A 21,753-nucleotide genomic window follows, 5' to 3' on the forward strand; every position below is an offset into this window, starting at 1 on the left:
TGAAACTATATAGTGTATTAAAAAACCAGTAGGAGCAAAAATCCAAATTAATGGCAGGATCCAGAAACCTGCACACTGCCCAGAAAATACAGCTTAGGGATGTGACGKTTACAGATGCCGTAATGCAGTTTTAAAAGGCAGACTGTTATTATTTCTATTTTATATGCGTAATGTTTCTTTCTCCTAGATCCAGAATAAAATATCCTTGTAATAAATTTCCTTTATAATTTTCTGACAGTTTGTCCACAAAATTCTACTTTCCACACTGTAATCCACAGAGAAGTTAAATTGAAACACCTAAGTACCTTTAAGGATTTGGACCCACATGAGGTGGTGAAAAATGCTACTATCATACCAACCATAATAAGAAAATTAAGAATTGCTTTTTAGTAAAACATTATGGATTAAATAGTGGGTCAAAATGCAGCCCTATGGGCAATACTGGAATGAACAAAATTTCTCACAGAAAATAAAGTTTAGTCTCTGTGGGACTGAAATCTAGATGTGTGTTTAGTTAGGTTGTGTTTTATCATATATTTCTGAAAGCATTTAAAATAACTTAATAATTTTCAAGCTGATAATAACCTCACTAAAAATCTTGGCTGTGTACAAAAACCATTAAGGTTAAAAATTTGGGTTTAAACTGAGGGTTTTTAAATGCAGTTTTGTTGTACCAAAATGCTTTTACACCRTTTCCATTATGTTATTCATAGGGTGAACAAATATCAGGATTAAACAAAAGAAGAAACAGAAGGAATAGTAACTGTAGCCTGAAGGCAGTTGTTTTCGTCATGCTTTTGCAGGAAATAAGCTCAAATAGACATAGAACACAATCTAAATAAGGGTTTGTTAATGAGGGCATTATAAATGATATTCACTTGAAAATGGAGAAAAAGGCTTTATAATTAGTTCTGTACTTCAAAAATTAAATACATATAGCAATACAAAGTTTTTTGTCTGATAAAGTATATTTTTGCAGTTGCAGCAAAATACCCAATTAAGTTTTTACATGCTGTGTTTTTTTCTCATTTTTCAAGTTAGTTTAGCACRTTAGCAATCTCTTTAATTACAAATATATTTTTGATTTCCCATTGCATGCTGGTTTCTGTACRTCATAATGCTACCCAAACTATAGCACGTTTAGATTTTATGAGATAGTTTTTGTTGGCATTTTCACATCTTCAGTTTCACAGTTGCATTGTTATGGATTTTGTTTATATATTTGTTTTGAAGTAAAAAACGACATAGAATATCCTTAAAAATGATCTTGTCTGAGAGGACAGAATTTTTAGTAATGCAGCAAAAGGCTGCACAAGTATAAAGGCAAAATACAAATGTTACTTTGAAGTCCATGCTTGTACCTGAGAAAAAYGCTGTAAATATTTATTTCCAGGCCTGATTTTGTTCCTTATAGCAAGGCACAAGGGGCATTGAGCATATGGAAAGACTTGAGTGCGGTTATTCGGGCTCTGCTCAGCCGTTGCACCTTGTTGCAGTGATTTGCGCTGCTTAATATTCATGTGCRTTAGGAAATGCACTTGGTGCCTCCCGTTCCAAGCCCATCTAGGCGTGCTTGGCCGCAGGGCAGGGCTGCGGGCACGTGCTCTGGAGCTGGCTTAAATCCACCTAGGCCGAGCGCACGCGGGCGGGAGCTGGGCTTCCTCTTCCCAGCAAGCCTCCCAGGGACTAAATTAATGTACCTCTTATTGTATTGATTGGAGCCAATAAGTGCCTAAATGATTTGATGCGAGGCAGAGGGATTATGAAAGGAAGAGGGAAGAGGCAGCTTGAAAGAAATATGCGGTTTAATTACAGGATGAGTTTCGCCTATCTGCCTCCCCCTAGGAATTTAACAAATAGGCCTAAGTGCACTTAGGCCGTTCCTGACATCTGTTGAAATGGTATCTGCCCATGATGAGGGGATCGTGGGAATTGGTCTGAGGGTATTGTCAGGATCACGGAGCCACGGGAAGACGCTTTCCTCTCTGCTAAATTAGAGGCAAGAAAAGCCTGCGTTAGCAGTTTTAGGTTAAGGCATGATGAYTATGGTTCCTCTAAGAGAATTCCACTCTATGGTTTAATGCCACTGGCTCTGCTTTTAGTAAGATGTTAAATAAATATTAAAAATAATATTAAAACTCAAGCAATGAAATAAAAATCTAAATTGGAATCAAGACCTGTTTTCATGGTGCTACTGTTGAGGGAAACTTGATTCTCATGCCTCTTGAGAGAAGCACTTGGGTTCTGCCTGTTTTAGGAGACATTAAGATAYGCTTTGAAACTCAAAATGTCTTAGCTAAACACTGGAGTTAGCGCTGTTGAAGAAACRGGGGATGCAAAAACCCAAGTTTCAGCTTGAGCTTGGTGGAAAGACCAGTGTGGTAAAGACTGATGTTGTGTATTTGCTCCTTTTGATTACATCTATAATTCAGGAGGAAGTATAGATTCCTTAATGCCTTTTACTGCATTTTATAGTATTTCTATATACTTCTGCAAAAGAGAACCTGGTAATACCTTTAAAGTCCTGAGAGACGAAAGTTGCTCTGCATTATTTGAAAGCTGTGTTTTCCAGCGCTTGGAGCGTTTTTGTGTATTAGCTCATAAATTACCCCTAAGTCGTTGCTTTTGTAAAAGTGATAAATGTTTATTTGGGGAGGTAACAACGAAAGGTGAGATTATGTAGTTTATTATCCAAAGCTGAATGCATGCCATTTAGCTCACGTGCGTGCCTTTTGACTATGCATTTTGCCTGCACAAAGACTCTAAAGCATGAGACCCAAACCTGGGGGTTTTGTTTGTTTTATATATAATACAAATTCTCTGCCTGCAGCAGTCTTCTCCCATAATTTCCATAGATAATATGAAAGCAAACATACATGGTTAATTTATTCTACTGTAAAAGACAAATTAGGATTTATGGCTGTAGAGGAATTTTATTGCTCGTCTTGTTTACAAATACATTAATTGAGGACAGAATTTCAGTTTGGCAAACCATGCAGTGTTTTCTTGGAAATGACTGTTTGAATTTCCGTCCATCTAAATGTGTGATGCACTCTTCTGATTTATTGTTTTCTCAAAGACTGCAATGATGTTAAATGCTCAAGCACATGACAAAGATGGAAAAAAAAAAAAAGCACATCTAAAGATTTGATGTATTTGATGTTTTAGATATCTTTTCTATTATATTCCTGAATTTATTTTATAGTTATGTTTATGTAGGTATTACCCAAAAACATAGAAAGGAAGAAGAAGACCTACTCTTAAATATTCATATTTATTCTGTTTTTAATGAGGATTTTAGAGCAGTGTTTTTAAAAAGTTGCTTGTGTCTGGATTATGAAGAGGGCTTGGTCCCTCGTTGTTCTCTCCACTTCTTTTTAAAAGCTTAGCTTTTATAAGCAAGTATGCGTAGAGCAATCTGTGCAGCACCACTTGGCACAGAGCCCTTGGTTTCTCCCAAAAGGAATGATTTTTTTTCTTTTCTTTCCTTTAAAAAAATAATAAAAAAACCCCCACACAGAACTAGAAGCTGTATTTGAAAGTGCAGCTAGAGTATGATAGACTACATCAGTGTCAAAAACATGCCACTTCATGGTGTTTGGTATATACGAAAAAAAAAAAAAAAAAAAAACCATCAGCTGTATCCCTCTTCAAGATCCAAAGAATCTCCCAGAAAGAAAACAGGGAGCTGCTTTTGTAGTGGAGATATTTTTTCCCAACAATAAACCTAGTTTTAACATGAAAAATTTCATTTTGAATCTTTTAATTTGAAAAGTCTGAATGGCTTTCCATTTTTTTCTGCAGCATACTAGAGTACCAATTAAAGCCAAAAACATTGAGGTATGAAAAATTTCTCTTTACCAACAATCTATATGAAAAATTCCTCTTTACCAACGACCTATAATTACTACTTGATTTTCAGGACTTTTTTTTCTTTATCACTCAATCTCCTAAAACTATAAAGAACCCAACTTTCTAATGTTTAGTATAAATTTCCTGGCGGTATGATTAAATAGTACTTATCAGTACATTTGCAACTATAAATACTGAGCCATCTTTTAACTGAAGTGAAAAGTTTGTTTTTTTCCTCCTAAGAACCTAAATTATTAAATGGCAATATATGTATAATCATTCTATTTTTTCTACTTTGTGTATGATTTATCAACTATAGTATTGTAATAAATCTGAAAGCAGCTTCCAAACAACTGTTAGGTAGTATATTCTAATCTAGGCTAAAATTTTGAAATGCTTCAAAATCTTGCACCCATAATTAGACATGTAAATATAATGGCTTGATTTTTCAAAGATGTGAGCACGCTTAGGTACAGGGACTTGCTAAGGTTTGCTGTGCTCTGCATTTCTGAAAACCRGGCCACTTTATATGTGGGCAGGCTAAATATAGATTCTGAAAGTAATTTCAGACTTAAGGAAACCTGACATTATTGGCTGTGCTGCTCTCCTGATGTTATCCTTAAAGGAGAGGAATGGTGGTTCTTGGTAGTGATGCTTGTCTGGAGGGCACCCGTGGTGCAGTGGGAAACAAGAGGTCTCTGCTTTTGAAATGATTTTTGAATGCTGTATAACACTTCCGTGTTGTATTATATTACCCCAGTTAAGGCGTAAACTCTTCCTTTTATAGTCTTTTTTTTATACAGATAAAAAAGAAAGAAAGCTTAATGGAAAATTGGTTAGGTATAGCACTTTCCGTGGAACTAAATTATGTATGGATAATCTAAAATGCCTGCTCTGTTCAAAGCCAGTATGTTTAAAGATACGCGTTGCTTGCTTTGAATGAAACACATTTTATGTTTAACACAGCATTTACAAATCTTTAATTGTATTTCCTTCTGTTTCTTCTCTTATAAGCAGTATTGTGTTTCAGGGCTTACCAGAAACCTCAACAGATTTTTTTTCTTATTTTTCTATTTGGAAGATATGTTTCCTATTTTAACGATCAGTATTTTATTTCTGTAGATGCAGATTACTCAATTAAAATTTCTTTTAAAATATATGGTATCACTGTGACAAAAAATTGTCATCGCTAATGTCTTGTAATTGTCACTGGTAGTGACATTGGCAACTGGATGAGATAGTGATAAAAAAAAAAGGGAAATTATAGTTAGAGAATTTAATAAGAACTTTGTGCAATGTAAGAACTAGTCCAAAAAATCCAAATTCTAGTCTGAATGTCTGTATTCATTGCTATTCTTTTCACTTTGTCCAAGTTTCAGTTCATTTTTTTATATTGAAAGTTAACATCTTTTGTTAATCGAGGCCTTTCCTAATGTCTGTCTGTGTAGGATATAGATGGAAGGGAAAGGAATTTTGAAACATTAACATTCTGCCCTTTCTTTTTCTAAAACACACATAAATTATTTTCAACGGACATTTTGAAAAATACTATCTGTATTTTTAAGTGAAACTTGGCATGTGCTTTAGTAGCCAGAGAAAAATTTTGGTTTTTTTTTTTTTTTTTCAGACAGCGGTACAGCGTTGTACTTTGCTTTATAAACTTTTTTGATTGTAAAATGGCAATAACAGAGTAAAATTTTTCTCTTTAAAGTAAAATTTTAAAGGTGGTTACTTTATGCTTTTGACACAGCGTTACAGAAGTGCAGAATTAGGCAAATGGTGGTGTTTTTCCCAGTGTCCCATGATTTCATTCTCATTGTGGAAAGAGATTTTCCTCCCAGTTTATCCATTTCTAGGGAGAAGAGCCACTTCTCAAAAATGATGAGTGTCACAGTATTAGCTTTATAGCAATCAAGTTGCTTGCATGTTTTTGCATTTCATGATGGTGTTGACACGCTTAAACTAGGAATGAAAACAGCTGCAGTCTGGCAGAAGCTCTGCGTTTTCCTTGGAAGCTCCGTGCCAGGAGGTGCAGAATTCAGCTAGCAGAGCATTTGTCACCGAGCCAGCCAACGGTGCCACTTCAAAATGTTTCTTTCCAGTGAGAGAATTTAGTGACTTTCTCCCTCTCCCCTTTTCTCATGTTACATGAGTAATTCATAAACACTGTGATTAGGCAGCTAGGTGGGAGCAGAAGTATCTAAAACTGAGAAAATCTCCAGCCAGAATGACAAATCCTTCGGCACAGCTATAAAACATACAGATCAGTAGCATGGAGCCATAAGAATATATTGACTGTGGCCCAAACTCATCAGAAGATTGATCAATCCAGCTGACTTGCATTAATTGTGAAATAGAAAGAACGGCGYGATCAATGCTAGCCATGGAAGTGCAGCGGTAATGATGCCCCATCCAGCTAATCCAATACCGGCGACCCTGATGTATGGCATATTGGAATTCCTCCGTTCGGGCCCCTGTCACAATAAAGTATATCCTGCAATTACGGGGAAAAATTGAGCGGGCAGCAGTTGAGGCAGCCTGATGGGCCAGCAACACAGCMGTTCTCCTGATTAAACACCCAGCCCAGCGGCGCTCAAGGACCACCACTTGCCCACATCGTAAGAGATAAGCCTTAAATTCACGCAAAAGCTTTGTCTTTTCATCAAAGTAAGCTATGAATATTAAATTCTGTGCAAGGCATCTCGTTAGCTGTCAGTRTTTTAGCAGTTTATAAGCAGGGCTCTTGCTGTTGGCTCTGAGGAGCAAGGACCATATGCTGAGTTGAGAGCCACTGTTTTCACCTGCTGAAAATCAACCAGTCTTTGTACAGGCTCAAAGAACTGGTGGGGGAAATAATATATTTAGCAGCCTGCTAGAGAATTCAAATTTAGTTAATGCCAGGAGCTGTTTGCTGTAAAGGCACTAACCTCTATCTTCTTGACATTGAGTGTTGATTGGGGGAAGAAGGTGGTTATTAGAGATCAGATGAAGGAACCAAAGTGCAACCAACCCTGCAGCTCCAGTTAGTGGTTAGTTACCCTAAAATAGATCAAACAAGTTAAAAAACAAAACATCCTTTCCAAAATTTCTTGTGGGAAGATCATGGGCTCTGGGTGCTACCTTGTGTATGGGGCTGCGGTAGGAGGTCAGTGGTTGCCTGCCTGGTGTGAAAGGGAAATGGGGAGGTGCAGAGGAGCTTGGACACCCTTTGCTCTGCTCCTCTTCTCAGGGGCTTCTCCAGGTTTGGCTGAGGGAAGGGCAGGGGCTCTTGGTGTCCATGGTTTGAGCAGTTATGGAGGGCACTGCTGAGGAAGCACCTATCCCTGGTTCTGCCCGGCCTCCTGGAGGTTGTTGCCTGCTCTGAGTCCAGTAACAGATAGATGTATTTTGTTCAAGTATACAACATTTTCACTTTTCAGTTACCAGCGTTTGTGTGTAAATTGGAATGAGTTTTTGTTCCTAGCTGTGCTTGGTAATTTTCTATAGACCCTCATGCCTCATATGGAGAAAGGTAGTGTGGGTTTTTTTTTTTTTTTTTTTTTTCCTTCCCTCAAACACAAGAACCCCTTTGTTATGTTTGCATTTTTTCTTTAAAGACTGAGTACGAGGACAGCTGCTTGAGCAAATAGCAATCGAGCCAGAAGATCCGCATCCCCACGCAGTGCCCTGGGCTGGTTAAAGCCAGTCTGGCCATCTCTGCTCAATGCCCTCATGCAGAGAAGTCAATGCTTTAAGACTTCATACACATCCTCCTTGATGAGAGTTATCTTCGGGAGTCAATAGCCCTTGATCCAGAGGTTATTTGGTGAATAATTAATAAGTTGATATTTTTCTTGGATAAGATAGAGCATCCTGCGYTATTGTCTCTCCCTGCCTGCAGAAAGCAAGTGGCAGCCTGCAAATTTATTTATTAAGTATAAACCCCAAACATATAAAATTGAGTACACTTTTCAAAACTGTATTTATTAAGGATCTAGTAAGCACTGAATTGATAAAACTTTGTTCAATGTCAGACTAATTTCCTTGATTTTCTGCTCCTGTCAACCTTCCTGTAGAGCAATTCAAGACTTTAACCCATACTGTACTTACTGCACGGTTACATATGAATTGCCTCCTGCATAGGAAAGAGACACGACCTAAAAATAACTTTACTCAGAGCTTTTTTATGCATAGGCTAATAAATATTGGCAAAACAAATTGAGACACTTTTTCTAAAATAAATGCCACATTGAAATCCCATTGTTTCTGCAAGCTTTTTATCACTGACAAAAGTCCCCAGTCATGTGACTATATTCTACTGGTGGTCAATGTTTACTGTACAAACTGGTCTGTCTGAAATATGTACAGTGAACACTGGGAAGWCATTGGCCAGCCAATAATATATGAATATTCAAAAGGTTCTATACTTTTTTTTTCTTTTAATTGAAGCCATGCAGATGGTTTTACTCAGCTGACCCAGCTGTGGGTCTCTGAAGTATGTAAATGAGGTAGCAATGGAAGCCAGTAAGTTCGGTTCAGTAGTGTGCATCAGCAATGATGATTATTCTAAATACACCGCAAATGAACTGGACTCTTTAATGTGCAAGTTGAGAGTGCYCATTAAGGGAGAAATGAGGAAACTTCAAACACCTAATTCCAGGCTTAAAAGGATTCCAGCCCCACTAATATGCACAATTTTCTATACCACATAAAATTAGTTTAATTTCTGTAAAAAGTGACAAGATGCTTATAGTTCATTCAGGAAAGCGTTTACTGCTTCTAGGAAGATTTAACTGAATTTATCCTGATCAAAGCTGAGGATTGCTAACTTGTAAGAGCTGACTGCCAAAACTAAGCAGGAAGGGGACCTTGTAATGTGTCTGGCAATGTAATGTAGTCATGTGCTGCTCATTGCCCTTGACCAGCAGAGAACAAGTATTTTTAAAACTTGTTTTAAACTTTATGAGGAGTAAAATGCAGTGAAAATTTCTGAGCAGTTTGTGTTTTTAGAAATAATTCCAGATATCAGAGAGGAACTTTAAATAACCTACTTAGTGGTGGTTTTTCACTGTTAATGGTGACTTTGAGGCATTTGAGGTAATGACTGTTGGACCATAATACACMCAGCAAGAATGCATCAAATCCTTAAGAGTTATTCTGTCAAACCCAGATAACCAGAGAACATGTTTTCTTCTCAGAAYTACAGAAAATGTAGATATATTTCTTAGAGAAACAGTTCAAATCTATCAAATAAGAATGAAAGCAAGTGTGATGCTTCTTTCCCAGTCTGACTCCTCTATAAAATGGGTAGCCTATTTGCTGTATGGATGGATATGTAGATATTGTCAGCAAACCTATTGAAAATGCAGAAGAACTCATTCTTGGTTTTATTGATTTATATTTCATATTTAAGTCCTTTTAGTCTCATTATAAAGCTTGTGGTTTGTTTTTTTTTTTTCACATTTTACTTCGGCTTTTCACTTGCTTTGAATATTTTTTTTTTTTTCCTAAAGACAGATGGTGGCAACGCTGCTCTCTCTCAATAAAAAACCAAACAGCTGGTAAGGTGCAAGGAGAGACTAGACCAACAGTGCATATCTGTTTCCAATATTGTGAAAACTGTTTTTTTTTCAGGGAAGTTGGTGTATAAAGTAAGCATACAGTATCTTCTCACAAACTGTAACAATAAAAAAAAAAATTATCACAAATAATCCAAATTTATGGGGTACTGTAGATTCAGTACTTTTCCATCTTGGCATGCATATTTAAATCCAAGCCTAACTTAAGTAAAATTTATTGCAGTCTAGTAACTATAAAATACTATGAGGAAATAAAATCAGTCTTGTCCCAGGTCTTGAAATGCGAAACACGTACATGTACCCACCATAAAATATGGTAGAGTACTGCTTACTCAGTAGATTCAGCTCTAGGAAGCAAATAGAACTGAGAATATTTAAAAAGAGAAGAAATAAAGAAGTTTGTTTAATAGATGCCTGCAAACTCTTGTTCACAATTTGTAAAGTCAAGGTGTCCCAGTTCTTTTGCTCATGCAGAGGAAGTCTGTGTGTGTATGCATATGTGCATGTGTTTATTAAATATATCATATTTGTATATAATCTATAGCTGACCTAGACAGATCGAAGTTGGCTTTTTTTCTCCTCCTCTCTCCTTTGCTCCTGTGTTTTCAGGATCTATACCTCACAAGTCTCCTGGGTAGTAGATGCAGATTTGAGAATTGCACTGTATTCCTGCATAAAGTTGTTACTGTTATTTTATTACTTTTATCTTTTTATTATTTCCTATTTTCATATTGATGCTGAAATGCAGAAAAATGTGTAGATGAGGCACCTAGGGACATGGTTTAACAAGCATGGTGGTGATGGGTTTACGGTTGGACTTGAGGATCATAAAGGTCTTTTCCAACCATAAGGATTCTATGCCTCTAGTTGATTTAAGTACAAGGAAAAAGAGATAATTTTTATTTGGTGCAGCTGCCATAAGTATAATGTATTTATCTGTGCTGGCAAATCTTGAGGTAATATATTTGTTCTTTATTAATAAAATCTCATTCTGCTTGATACTCTGATAGACTATATTACTACATATGGTAAATGACACTGCCAAATGTTCCAGTGTTTTGAGAGTGCAGTTTTATAAGACAGTGTTTTATATAAATAAAAATTATTTAAAATGATTATTTTTACTTCTGGTTTAGAATGATGTGAGTTTCCATATTCATTCTGGCAACATGCATTTGTATTAAAGTATCTAGAAATCAGACTTGAAATGACTTAGGGATTTGAACATTGTCAAGGCTGTTCTTGACAAAACTGCCATGCAGTTCTTGCCAACCTCGGTGATGTGAGATGCAGTTTGCGATGAGAAAAAAAGCTTATTGTTTCTAGAAAAATCTACATTGGCTTGCTCTTCCACAGGTGACCCTGGATTCCATCAATGAATGCTGCATGTGTAGTGTTCAGGAGGCTGGTATTTGTTTGACCKGGGTGGTAGACATCAGTTGCCACATTTGCTGTGGATTTACAAGATGTTTCTTGCAGGACATCTTTCAAGTCTCTTGTTCCCCCTCCTTATTTATTCATTTATTTATTTTACATTTTCATATTGTTTCCTTTTCTATTTTTTTTGGTGAATTCTTGAACTGCTAATTGCTCTCTAATGACTCCACCTGTGTTTTGACCCTTCTTGTATGGCACAGCTTTAGCTTGTGATCTTTAACGCATCTTAATGATGGTTTTCTCCTTAAATGTGAGCTGGGGACTAGTGGGTAACAACCATGCAGGAGCTTGCTGTGGATGAGGTCCTTGAGGAGCTCTGGTGAGTGTGGTCCTGTTGCTGTGGCTCTTCTCTGCTCTGTGTAACTTTGGTCACCAAACTTCTAAAAATCAACTGAAAGCTGTCGTGTCTTGGAGTCCTGTTAAAGCTGTTCTGTGCAGAAAAGACCAAGAGGCTGTATGGAAATGCCAGGAGGCTGAACAGACTCACTCCTAGGGCTTGAAATAGCTTGAGGGGAGATTTGCTATTCTGAGCACTTTGAGCTTCCTTCTTTCCTGACTTTATTTCACCTATAAAATGATCCTAGCTCTGGTGTGGGAGAATAGCAGTTTCCAAATGAACTGTGGTTTGTCATTCATGGTTTTTAATCTGGGTTAAGATCCATCAGGAAGGTGAGAACGTGGTGAAAAGGGGATATATTTATTATAAAAGGATGTGATAGTTGAATTTTTTCTGTATGCATGTACATATGYGTGCTGTATACATACATATGTATGTGGTTTTGTATACGTATATATAAAAATTTCTACCTTTTTGTCTTAAATATGACCTGAAACCCCATAAATTTTGTTCACCTCCTGTAGCTGATCACAAAGTTTTTAAGAGACATTGGAAGCAATATTCCATGCACCTTACATAACATGCTATTAAAATTATTTTGAAAGGTATAGCTATAGTAGAATCTTGAAGCTGGAATCCTGAACTTTTTCCCATGTCAGTTATGGAAAAATTTCACCTCTAGCTTGCAAAATGAACATTCTTAACAGCATTACACATTGCTATGTATGTGTGTGCCCTTGCATGCAACTTAAAATATTTCAATTTCCATTTTTTTAGATAGTGAAGGCATTGCTGTGGTCTTATTAGAAGGTGAAAGAAAGAAAGAAWATGTTTAACTGAGCCAGGTGCACCTAATTTTTGCCAGTGTGATTGCTCATTATCTTAAGAGAAAAGCAAAGCACATGTGAAGTGAGACTTACTGCTTCARGGTAACCATTAGCACTTGTGAGTGAGAAGATTATACTGCCCTAATGGATAGTCTTATATAACAGTTTCTAAAAATCTTTGCCTGTTTAGTGTCAAGGTTTCTTTAGGAAAGCTTTAGAAATTCTTTGGAAAAATGTTTCTTCGCAGCATGGTTTAACACTGCCACTAAAAATATATTGCTAATTAAGGTTTATTGACATGCTTTGAATTGCATTCTTGGAACAAGTAACAGTGCTGAGTAGTTATTGAATGCTAAACTTTGCATCTTCTGTAGTTAGTTAAGCTGTTTAGGAAAGGAGATTAAGGTATTCTGCCCTTGCTTTTACTGTGTGGTTATTGAATTTGAGTATTATGCTGAATAAAACACTCCTCTTTTGGATATGAATGCTAGGAAGACTGAAGGAAGCTGTAGTTTTGACCCTCGCTATTTCATTTGCTACTGTAAAAGATACTTCCACATATAGAGGGAAAAAGCTTTGACTCCTCACAAAATAGTTCCTTCCAAAGATTATCCCAAAGTTGAACAAGGGTATTCAGAGGAWTTTTAGCTATATGTGAATATAAATGTGAATTTGGAAATCATTCCAAGTTAATCAGTTATGGTGTATTCTGTTTCCAATAATGGGGTGTTTGGTGATGCAATATATCTTGTTACCTTTTTTTTTCTTAAAGGAATATTAAAGGGTAGTCCATACCTAATTGAAATTTCTTAGTGATGCTGACAATAATAAAAACTTGCATTATAAACTCATTATCTATGAAAGCTCACATATATAGTGTGTGTGTGTGTGTGTACGTACATATTTAAATGAATACTTGAAAACTGTTGCAGTTAACTGCTAGGAAAAAAGTGGAGGTGTTCACCCTGTCCTATTGCACATCCTTAGGGCTCTGTACATAGTACATACATTTCATTGGAGTTCCTTGCTCTAAGAGCAAAATAGTGCCCATGGTACGWGGGTGTTACAATGCAAAGCAGAAACAAGAAGGGTATCAACAGCTCAGAGAAGTGATTATTTCATGACTTTAAGAAGCAAATGCTATGCCTGCTGTAYAACCTACAGTTATTGAAGTTATTGAAATCTGCATTTAATCACAGTTATTGAAATCTGCATTTAATCACACGTTGAGACATAATTTTCTTATGACATGTTTGGTCTTACAGCTTGTTTAAAATCTGCTTGCGGTTTTCTCTGACATGAGCTTCTTAAACTTACCTGAATGGTCAAATATTTTTCAAAACAGAGATATGGAATGAATCCTAACGGGGAACGCAGGTCCATCTCATGCCCTAAAAGTGCTAAACACAGTCCTAGATGGCAATATGTGCATTTTTTTATTTATTTGATGAATTTATTTAAAAATGAAGGACCACTCTGTTACTGGGTGTGTTTTTATTGAGTCTCACTCATGATAGGATGTGAACTTCTCTCTCTCTGCATCATTAAATCCTTCTTCTCTCCATYTTTGTTACAGTGAGGAGAACAACATCACCTGAGGGGTCCATAATTTGATAAATAGTGCAGTGAAGGTAGCCTATTCCTCACTGAAAAGATTTATTACTATACAAACTGCAATATGTGATAGAGTTTGATGTTTGCATTTTGGTTTGTGATTGTTGTGCACAAGCACAGAATTTATAATTACATTTCCTGTACAAAAGAGAAAGTCCAGGGGTAATTTAGAAGACAAAAATRACATTTAGATGATTACCTTCTATTGAAAATCAGTATGGATTTGAGTTATTAAACTGCATCTTCTCTCTCCATAAAGACAAGACACATAGGAGGTCTCTTTTTCCCTAAAAATGAAATCCTTCAGTACCAAAATTATTTGAGCTGAGTTATAGTAATGTTTGAATGTTGACTAGCACTTTTACTGGCTATACTTCATGTGTCCACTTTTTGGCAGTCAAATATTATTGACAAAAATTTACTGTATAAAGTAAACAAGGCATGGACTAGTTTGTACCTAGARATGAGGCTTAAAATTTGTACACGAATTGTGCTTGTTCCAGAATTTGACTGGATTAAAAAGAAAATGTTGAAAAAAATATTAAAAGCTTGACCAAATTATAATATAATTGGTACTATAGTTATTGGGTGTCTGGTAGGATAWTGTTAATCAGCTCCCAGTTCAAAGACACTGTTAAATGTTTATTGTTGAAAATGTTAAAGATTCAAATGAAKACCAATTTTATTTGCAAACAGAGTGAGTATTGTAGGTAAATTTGCCAGTGATTATTAGGTTAATAGCACAAACTGACATTTCAGTATGGTTCAAATAGAACCAGTTCTTCACTTTTTGCTGATCTGGCAGCTCTTCCTCTTCAACTATTAATGTGGGTCTGCCAGATTAAAGCTTTATTTTGGCTTTTTTGTTATTTCTGTAAGTTGGAGACTGAGTGAACCTCACCTACCTCTGTCAGCACCTGAGCGAGTAGCATTCCAGATGTTTACTGGTAACACGCAAGCAGTGTCTACAGTAGCAGTTTGCAATTAGCTTGAGGAATTGTCTGAAAATCTATTTCATCTCCAGTGGTATCTGGATTTTCTGTATTTTCAGAATCATAACCTCTTTACTGCCTTGCATTGTTTTTTTTCAGAGATGTATGCACGTAGTACATACATACATATGGTACAGGAGCAGGTTGGTGTTTTTCTTTCYAAAACAGAAGAATCTCCTCTATGGAAAATGGAGCTTTTACTCAACTCATGTCTTAATTGTGTTTTATAATCTCGAGGCATGATTTTCAGTCACTATTTCAGTTGATTATCTTTAGTCTATTCGACAGCATATTGTATTTTTAGCCTTCTGTCCTGAGTTGCTGTATGTTTACATAAGGCAGACCATGAGACTTGGTTTCGGAARCTGGCAGCAGTACCTGACACTAGAATATTAGTTGCTATGTCTGATTTTTCATTCTTCGTTTAAGCTTTTGAGTTTATCACTTGATCATTTYTTCATGTAATTACTTGTGTTACTTTTTTGGATAAAAACTTTAAAGAAAGAGATTTAACATCTATTTTTCAAAAGTTCAAAGACTTTTATAAGAGTAKATTTTTGTAATAATAATATGGTTATGGTAAAGGAAAATGAACAACCCTGGAATAAACCATGTRATGTATATTGTAGGGCCAGGCTACCTTGGAGAGGGTTTGTGTGCTAAATAACATATTTTAATTCTCTACTGGCTGTTATTTTAACGTTACCATGTCTTCAACTATGAATTTGATGGTGTCCATTTGTTCTTGTTAGCACAGCAGGTTTTCTTGCTAATTATTCCTTATAATACTTGCTGTGTAAATAAAATAAAATGCACTAAAGCCAGTCTTTYATGTAGAGAAGAATATTTATTGCAATACTAGGATAGATAATGTATCTTTGGGGATTGTGCAGAACTTAATGTTGAGGTTTTGCCGTAAGTTTTCTTTTGGAATGTTACTTGCCAAAATTACCATGTTTGGTATAAACTTTAAAAAGGTTGAAGTTTATTGCAAAGTAGTATTCAAATGTAAGGAAGCAATGCCTTAGCTTTCAAGGGCAAGTTAATTATTGTATATGCAARGGAGATGCAAAGCACTTTTTGCCTTTGTAGAACTTCCTGCAAAAGCAGATTTGAGACTTGTGCTTCCTGAGCTTGTTATGGCAAACCAGGAAAGGACATGATTGTACAACGGGATGTGACACGGGAGGATTGGGAGTGACAGCGGGGAAGAGCTGCCTTGCCGGTGGGTGCTGTGCCATCCTGCAGGACTGGTGCTTGGCGGGGTCAGCCCCAGGCAGCAACAGAGTTCTCCTCAGTGGGCTCTGGTGTAACTTGAGCTGTTGAAAAAGCATAATGAAAAGCTAAATTTGACATCTTAGCAGCATTGGTCATGCTGCTTAAGTGATGTCACCAGAAGCTCTGCCTTAACAGGAAGAGAAGATGAACATAAGACATCTTCAGGGATACTCACTCAATTAAATGAGTCATTGTATATGAAGAAATGCTTGCCTGAAAATCCTGAAAATTCTTTTAACTGCTATATCAGTGGGTTTTTTTTTTTCCAGATTTTCTGTGGTTTTTTTTGGCCTCACTAAAATTCCCTTGCTTGGCATATCTTGTTCATTTTAGGGTAGGAGATAGAAAATGAGAGAGAGAGATGCATGCGAACGCATAGATTACTTTTTATGGAAGATAGTCCCCATTTGCATTTACAGCTTTACAAGGGTTGTAGCAGTAGAGTTTTTTTTTTCTTTCTTTTGATAGAAATGCTTAATCTGAGYTCAATGGGCCATAATAATTGCCTGTTTCTTTCAGCAGAAACAAGCCCTCTTGTATGTGACACTTGAAACCTTAAATGTGGTTASTTTAACACACAGAACTGTAGGCATTTCTTCACCCGCATGTATTTATGACAACTGCACTAGTCGATATATACAATACAAAGCCTAGGGCATTGGAGAATAAATCAGTCCCTCTAGCTATTGCTCTAACGCAATAACTGATAGTTGTAATAAAGCCCCACAAAATTAAAGTTCTGTGCATGCAGAGGCACATACCTAGCCAAGAGAAACCCAAAACTGCAAGTTCTTCAGGAAAAATGTGTTATGTGTAGACATACGTGCTCCATACCCTTGTGTACCAGAAACACAGAGTGGCCAAAAGGTTCATAGGTTCTCAGTAATGCCTCATCTCATTGGACTGTTCAAGTAGGCAACGTTTGGGGTAGYGACCCACAGACAAAATGAGAGCTTCTCAAGGAGGAGAACAGCCCCAGTTCTACCTGAGGTGACAGTATCTACATGAGGTACAGGGGGTGGCAATGTACTGTGCAGTCCCGGGGGTAGCACAGCGATTTTCTGCGATAGGGCAAGAAAAAAAAAATCTTGTTTTTTTTTCATCTTTTCAAGATGAGCATCTAGTGAAAGAAGTAAGATACATCAGTTATTTAATCTGTTTGTATGAGGAGTTACTTGCAGCCTTAATCTGATAATTGGGAATCCTGTTGAAACCACTTGGACTGTGATCAGTGTCAAGTTGATCCCATCTGACTCATGATCCACAGTCATAGATCATGCGAACTCTCCAACCATAATGAAAACAGGCATATTTTATAATATTTTTTTGCCTGTTTTGGATGTGAAAAAAAGAAAGCTGAAAATAATATAGGACYTTTTCTGGAGTTATTCTTAAAATAGGCTGCTTTTGCTGCACAGAAATCATGGAATAAGTGACTCCAGTGTCAAGGTTGCTCTGTGTACAGCACATACTTTTCTTCAGAATGTAAGCTAAACCCACAGGAAAAATGGTAAAATACCTAGAATATAAAACATTCCACATAGATCTGAAATACCTGCTTCCGCAGGTGGGCTGTTAGTGTTGCTTATCAAGCTGTATAGTGCTGCTCTTCTCCCTCTTTGTCGCTGCCTCTACCAACGTTCCTGATTTTCAATGTGCATTTTAAGCCCTGCAGAGCAAGGACTTGCTTAGTACGACCTGTTTTGCTGCACCTCTCGCAGCAGTGCAAATCCTAGAATATTTGGTAGCTTGGTGATGTTCTGTGGTTCTGTAGCAACAGTAATAATTCTGAGGTTTGAGTTTGACAGTTCGTGGTATTTATGTATTTATATGTTTGTGTCTGCTGTAACACGTTTGAGGTGATCTAAAAGAGCCCAAATGTGCACTGGGAAGCACTCCCAAGCCCACGCAAAGCTCTGTTGAAAGAGATATAGTCCTGGCTAGTCCCTAGTGTGTTGTTTAGATATGCATGTGCTTATAAAGAGACTTATGGCTGATAAATACATTAAAAATCTCAATTCTCCCATCTGCTACTGTTATTTAAACAAAACAAGCACACTTTCCCACTCTGTTCACGTGCACATGCTCACTGGAGAATCACGCCAGCGGGTCGCACGCTATTTCCAAAAGGTCTTTTTGTTTAACGTGTTGGTGGTTGGCAGCAGCAGTATTTCTGTAAGACAGCAGTCTTTCTAAAAGTATTGTGCAAGCTCCTTAAAAATGTTTCTTTGATGAAATCCTTTAAAGAGAATCAATATTTTGGGCATTCTTCCACTAATCTCTGGTATGCGAGAGCCTGACATAATGACAGCCAGCACATTGACCGGGTTGGTCATGCAGCTTTGAACTAAAAGAGGAGAAATAAATAGTTCATTTTATAGGCTTCAATCCAGAGACATAATAAACTTAAGGTTGAGAATCTGTATATATAAAATTGCAGGACAAGCACAAGGTTTGCTTCTAAGGTTTCTTGATCATTAATTAAATATGTCATGGTTTCCAGTTCTTCTGGTTTATCACATGCAGATTTACATATTGTAAATGCATTATTTATAGTTTCCCTTAAGTGCTTAGTACTGCCAGGGTATTTCTCTTAAACTGGCACTGTTAGCAAAAGATGCAGAACAAGAGAGAGCACATTTGGCGTTAGTTGCATAGAAACCTACTTGCATGAATGTGCCCAAATGAGCCTTTCCCMGGTGTATTATATAAATACGTGCATAAAGATGCTCACACATATACATGTGCATATGCTGTTGTTTAAACTGGTGAAAAAAAAAAAGTTTTTCATTAAAATAAGCTTTTTTGTTTCCCTTTATCTTTTCAATCTTACCTTGATAACCCATTACCACTTGGCCTTCCTATCTTTGTTCTGGAAAGCTCTTGGAAGGGTGAGAGAAGAGCTCTCTAACGAAGTTCACTGTCTCGGGGGAGCCGTCATGAGAATGGATGTTGTAATTAGAGCTAAAATTCCTGTCTTGGCATCAGATCTTTGCTGAGCTTTTAAGAAGGGAAATCACTGCTCATGGTGTGTCCATRTATATTGCGCCTTTGCCTTCCCCTATTTCTTTCAGGAAACAGCAGCCTGGATATGGTGCCAGATTTTGTACCGAAAGGTGTTTTAAAATGTTATAGAACTCCCATATGCTGGTACGAAAGCCGCTTGTTTTAAAATGAATGGGTGTTTCTGTTCTATTTCTGTTCCTGGCAGATGTGCAGCAGCAGTTGTGTGCTGAGAAAGATAAACCACAGTCACCCCTGTCGACTGGGACGTCTTTGATCTTGTTCAGTCTCCTCTGCCTGTTCCTTGTACTCTCCCACTATTCATTAATGTTTCATTTCGATCCTAAATAAGACTTCCTGCTTTGCTCTCTGTGATGGTAGAAACTTCGCAGTTTGCTGCTTAGAAGTTCACTCATTCAAAGTGTCACTAGTAGGTAGCCCTATAAATGAGCAGTTAGAACACAGGCTTGATTATCTGCATAAATAGTCATTACTGTATTCCTTGCTCAGATCTACACATTGGCCACACATTTTTTTTTCCTCTCAATTTTTGCCTTTCTTCYATTTCCCAAAGCCCACGCTGCTTTGATTTCCTAATACCTGGCCTTATGGCAAGCTTGCCCATGCACTGAAGGCAGCTGTTGTGATCCAGATGAGAGGTCCCTTCATGCAAGACCCTATCTCAAACACTGATGCCTGTAGAAGAGAGGAGCAAAGCATGCAGRATTATTTTGGGGCTTCTGCAGCTATTTTTATTGCTACTACTGCTGGAGTTGTTGAAATACTACTTGAACATACATCAGTGGAAAACAGGAAATAATGGGAAGCAAAGAGATTYCAGGAAAAGTATGAGCTGGCAGTGCAGGAATTAGGCTGAAGTAGATTTTTCTGTATGGAAAATGGGGTGGCAATTTTATTCTTTTTCAAAAAAGAGTAACTTTGCCTGAGAAGATGCCTTTTTCACCATCACTAGAGCAGTAAAATATCTCTACAAATGGATGTTGCTTCATGTTTTAACCTTTCATAAGTGGCAAAGTAGTGAAAAATGCTCTTAGCCCTCTGAAAAATATCCTTACCAAGTGTCGCATGTCGTTTTGCATTGACACATCGYGTGTGTCACTAAAATATCAAGTTCTGGCCTATGTGACAACAGTCCACCTTCCTGGGCAAATCTGGCCCCATTAGCAGGATTGATTTAGGWGCTGCCAGTGCACATGGAAGCAAGTGCTACTTCTTAGCACCTTGAGTTCTTTCTAGAAGAGCTRCTTCTTGATGAGTTGGTCCCGTCACAAATATAGCAGTGTCTACTGTTGTGGGATAGTAAGATCTTGCTCTTGCCTTGTGAAACATCTGTCTCATATAGCGGGACCTAGAAACGAAAGGGTGGGAAAACTCTTCTGCATTGACAGAGTTAGTTTTGGACCAACATGGAACTGGCTGTTGTAGAAATTCATATAATCAATTTTTGGCGCTCTTGAATCTTTATCTCTAATATGCACTGTGAATTGGTCACGATACCCTTGTAGTGTAATACTCATATATCATAGAGTTTTATAATAAAACAGAGAAAGAGCAAAGTTTCTTCTGGAACTGAATTCCCAAAGAGGTCTCTAAAAAGTGGTAACATAGCTATATTTTGAAGAAAAGTGTTCTTAAAAAATGCTTTTGTACTTCAAGGTCACTCCTAGTGACTTTTAGTGTTGGTGTTGATTTATTTTTTTTTTTAATATGTAAAATTAAAATTATAAAGGAGACTTATTTTGTAATAAATCTATCTAGATCCATGACACAATATTGTGTTAAGATTTACAGCTAAATTTGCAGCAGTTCTTCATGTAAGATGCATAGACCTACCAACTTTCTCACTTCATGAACATTATGCGTTTAAAATTGAATTTTTTTTTTCTTTTTTCTTTTTTTTTTCTCCTGGTAGAGCTCAAGGCAACAGATGAGTTGTGAAAGAGAACAACTAAGGGTAAGTGCAGTGATATGCAAGATGTTCTTTTTATTTAATATAKGAAGCACAATCTAGTTTGTGGCATTGACAGGCAGATGGGTGTGACGCCGCTAGAGAGGCCTCTGGGATTCTTTTGGATTCTGGGATTAGTTGCACTGAACTAGAAATAATCATTTGTTGAGTATGAGAATTCATTCAATATAAGAAGCTATAACCAAGCTAGAAGTAAAGTCAGAAATATAGCAAAAGTCAAAAAAATATATGTATCAGAGCTCTACAGCTAAATAATGGATGCATGGTACAACAGCTGCTCTAAGTCATATATATATGTGCATGTGTCTGTATATRYRYATATATACAGACACATGCACATATATAGATATATATATATACATGCAGTAAAGCCAATGCCAGCCCACAGTTGCACCAAAGCCATGTGGTGGTAGCCAGTYGTAGAGCGCTTATCAGCAGATAATCCATTGCTCAGCCCACAACAGTGCCCATTTCCAGATTGATAACGTGGAGAATCGCCCCATGCCCAAATGTTCATGGTGTCTATTTGTGGTGTCGCTTCTCTTTTGCTGGTCTTGATAGTCCTTGGCTTGATGGAGGGTTAGGGTTACAATATTTTACTTGGAGATGAACATATTTAGCTCGTAGCGTCTCCTGGTTGTTGGTAAATATCGTATCTTAAGTACAAAACAGCTATAGTAGAGGCTTTTCTACTATAATTTAGCTAGATTTGGTAGTAAATACCTCTACTGGAACTTGCTTAACATTCAATGTCATCTTCTTATCAGCCATATGAAGATTTAGTAAAAGTCACCACATTTCCCAGATTTTGTCCAGTATGGTTTGTTTCAAAATGAAGATGCTGGCCATCCCCTTGGCCATCCCC

General features: G+C 37.1%; 1 protein-coding gene across 6 annotated transcripts in view; it reads left to right on the top strand.

Annotated features, from left to right (window-relative positions):
- The window catches only part of RBFOX1 (RNA binding fox-1 homolog 1), a 691,795-nt gene that overhangs the window by 331,835 nt on the left and 338,207 nt on the right, over window positions 1-21,753 (top strand). The window contains exon 4 of one of the 6 annotated variants that reach the window (XM_026049083.1): window positions 20,832-20,873. The exons of the other annotated variants lie outside the window; for them this stretch is intronic. Within the exon in view, the coding sequence (XP_025904868.1) occupies window positions 20,832-20,873 (42 nt within the window). The remainder of the gene's footprint in view (window positions 1-20,831; window positions 20,874-21,753) is intronic. 6 annotated transcript variants of the gene reach the window in all.

The sequence above is a fragment of the Nothoprocta perdicaria genome, unplaced genomic scaffold (genome assembly GCF_003342845.1).
Source record: "Nothoprocta perdicaria isolate Ctin4 unplaced genomic scaffold, notPer1 scaffold_59, whole genome shotgun sequence".
NCBI lineage: Eukaryota > Metazoa > Chordata > Aves > Tinamiformes > Tinamidae > Nothoprocta > Nothoprocta perdicaria.